At 27.3% G+C, this 3,705-nt stretch overlaps 1 protein-coding gene across 1 annotated transcript; it reads left to right on the plus strand.

The window, feature by feature from the left end:
- The first annotated feature begins 674 nt into the window (after positions 1 to 674).
- Chro.80138 (coronin) lies at positions 675 to 3,155 on the plus strand. Its single annotated transcript, XM_660251.1, has 1 exon — positions 675 to 3,155. The coding sequence occupies one exon, from the start codon at positions 675 to 677 to the stop codon at positions 3,153 to 3,155; it is 2,481 nt and encodes an 826-aa protein (XP_665343.1).
- The last annotated feature ends 550 nt before the right edge of the window (positions 3,156 to 3,705 follow it).

Genomic DNA, 3,705 nt, shown 5'->3' on the forward strand with positions numbered 1-3,705 from the left:
TTTATTCTACAACTTTTTTTTTTACCACCTTCCCTTCTTTTCCACTCACATTAAATATTCATCTTTCTTACATTTTATATGTAAACTACTCTCATGTTTCGCGCGTTTTATCTACAAAATTATATAAATTTTATGAATAATTTGCTTTCTTTGAAAAAAAAAGATTTATGTGATTAAAACAGGAAAAATAGAGTAAAGCATAGTAAAGAAAATCTTTTATATTTTCTTTTTTTGTTTTTTCTTAATTTTAAAATAATTTGATTTGATTAATTAGATTAAATATTTTTAATAATAATAATTTTATTATTAATTTGTACAGTATTGGCGCCAGATTTTCTGCATGCATACGCATTTTGGCGGGAAGTGCATGATCATAAGATACCAGGTGTCAGGGAGTGATCATACAAGAAAAAAGGGTAAAGACAAAAAAAAAAAAATAATAATAATAATAATACTTAAGATTTTAAAAGAGAAAAATAAGAATATTGAAAGGTAAGAAAGGTAGTGAGTCAATTGTATTAAAGAAAAGAGTGTTTATTGATAAATATATTCAGTGAAAGCATAAAAAACTAATATATATAAATAAACATACACATAGAAATGAATGAGTAAAGCAAATAAATTGCTAATAATAGAAAATAAGAAGCGTTAAATAAAACACAATTCTATTCAAGATGGCACTTAGAATGCAATCAGGAGTTAATAGCTTCAAAACCCTTTCAAGTAAAATACTCAAGGAAAACTATACTGATCTAAGAATAGGTACTAGATTAAATGAAGGACCAGGATTAACATGTTCATCCAAATTTATAGCTTTTGCAAACGATGGAGGAGGAGGGTCTGCAAGCATTATATCAATGGATTCAATAGGTATTAGAAAACCTCCAATAATGATGGTTTCTGGTCACTCAGCAGGAATCACTGATATGAAATTCTCTCCATTTTATAATAACTTTCTGGCAACCAGTTCTGATGATAGAAGTATCAAAACATGGAAATTACCAAATAATGGAGAATTCTTTGATGTTTTAGAAAGTGATATGAATGATTCTCAAAATATAAAAAGAGGAGAATTTATTGAAAAAATAGTTTCACCTATAGCAAGTCTACATGGCCATGAAAAGAGAGTAACTTTGATTGAGTTTAATAGAAATGCTAATAATATCTTATCTTCAACATCTAGCGATGGAGAAATAGCTATTTGGGATCTTGAAAGATCTTTAAAAATCTTCTCTTATCAAGAAAACAAGAATCTTTGTTATGATATTAAATGGAACTATTTTGGTAATATCTTAGCTACTACCAATAAAGACAGATTAGTTAGAATTGTAGATCCTAGAGAACAAACGACAGCATTAAATTTCTTAGCACATGAAGGTACCCGTATTGGTAAATGTACTTGGATGGGTGGCTTTGGTACTATACAAAATAAACTTGTAACCACAGGATTTACTAAAGCAGGATCTAGATCAGTAAAACTTTGGGATATACGTAATATAGAATCACCAATTATTGATGTACAATTAGATATAATGTCAAGTACTTTATATCCAAATTTTGATGATAACTTTAAATTATTAACTGTTTTTGGTAAAGGTGATGGAAATTTCAGAGTCTTTAAATTTGATAATGAAGAAGATTCTTTAACTTTAATGGAAGAAGTTAGAACAACTAAACCACAAAGAGGAGTCTGCTTTTTACCAACAAGATGTTTAGATGTATCAAAATCCGAAGTAATTCGCTTATTTAAAGCTGTTAATACCGATTCTATTGATGTTGTTAGTATTTGTTTACCTAGAAAACAACATTCATACTCTGAAGATTTATTCCCTGATTGTTTTGCAGGTATACCATCATGTACTTCTGATGATTGGAGAAAAGGAGTTTCAAATCCACCAGTTCTTGTTTCAATGAATCCAGAATCTGAGAAAAAGCCATATCTACCAAAAGATGAAGATGATCTAGCAAAACAACTTTCTATCAGGTTAAAATCTATGCAAAGAAGTGAATCAGGATCTTCTATTAATTTAAGCAGAATTAATTCACTAAATAAACAATTTTCAATAAATTCCAGTAGATCTTTTAATTATCTTAATGAGCTCCCACATATTCTTGAAGAAAGTGAAGATCAATTGAATGATGTTAATTCTTTAAGTAGAAGATCCTCATCACTTAGAAAAGGATCAAAATCATCAGGTTTCTTTTCAAAATTAGGGTCAATGTTATCATTTGGTAAAAAGAGTTCTAGTAACGTTAAGATTACATCTAAAAAGAGTTTTGAATTACCAAAAGAAGAGCTTTTAATTGAAGATGATATATTCAATACCCCTTCAGAAAAGAATTCAATTCAAGGATCAACAAAATCTAGTTATTACAATCCAGTGACTGATTTTGGTTCACTTTTTAATTCACCTTGTAAAGTTGCACCAAATCCAAAAGACTGTAATTTATTTGAAAAGAAAGAACTTGAATATAGTGATATACTTGACTATAGAGCAGAATATTCAGGAAATACATCAGTTGTTGATCTTCCAGCATGCCATTTCAGTCTTGAAAAACCAGAAATACCATGTAATCTTTCATCTTTAAACAGTCCAAAATGTAATACAGATTTTAATTCCTTAAGTAATAAAGGATTTGTTAAAAGAATGGTAGAAACAATCAATTCAGCAAATTGTAATCCTGCAACTTCTCAGCTTGAAAGTTGTGGATTTAATAGAGCCAAACTCTGTAAACAAAGTCTTTCTCATAGAAGTCCAAGTAATGCATCTTTAGATACTCTTTCAATTATTTCAAAAAGTTCAACTTGTTCAGATTTTGAATCAATTTCATCAAATATTATTACCAGTATCAGAAGAGATCTAGAAGATGCTAACAAGAGGATTTCACAACTAGATCAAGCTATAAAATCTAATTATATTCCTTCTAAGCATAAAGCTATTAAAGAAAAACAAGATATTGATAATAAATCTGCAGAACTCACTCAACTTAGAGACGAACTTTCAAGATTAAGTTCAGAATATTATGACCTTAATACTGCTTATAGACAACAATCCGCTTTATTTGGCCTTTACAAAGAATTCTATGGAGAACTTGAAGATATTTTAGCTGAATCATTCAATGGTATGAAGAAAGTTGCAGCTGAGAAACTCTAAGTAAAACAACAGTAATATTCAAGTAGAAGGAAATCTAATTGTAACTTTTTTTTTCCTACTAAAAATTATTAAAAAAGTGAAAAATACTATTAATGTAGCTTCCTTTATTACTAATATTAATAAAAAACTCTTATTATTATCATTCTATTGCATTTATATTGAATGCATTGAAATCGATAAATAATTAACAACTCTTAAATTAATATTAGTAACACTTAAAACAGTAATAGTGACAATAATGATAATATTAATAATCGTCATCGTTATTTCAATAAAAAGAAAATCCTATTCTTTTCCTCTTAATATTACGTGTAATCTTTTTTTTTTTTTTAAATTCAAAATTATATACCGGTATAGGCGGCAAAGTCATGCATTTTTGTATTTTATCAAGTTATTTGCTATATTCAAATACTTTGTATAAAAATTAACTTTATTTTCTCAAAGAAAAGTAGAAATATAATATTTTTATTTAATTTAAAAATTAAATTATATTACTTTTATTATGTTTAACTTTATAGATATTTTTTAATATAATTATAGCTTTTAATTA

This window comes from Cryptosporidium hominis, assembly GCF_000006425.1.
Source record: "Cryptosporidium hominis TU502 chromosome 8 CHRO018051, whole genome shotgun sequence".
Classification (NCBI taxonomy): domain Eukaryota; phylum Apicomplexa; class Conoidasida; order Eucoccidiorida; family Cryptosporidiidae; genus Cryptosporidium; species Cryptosporidium hominis.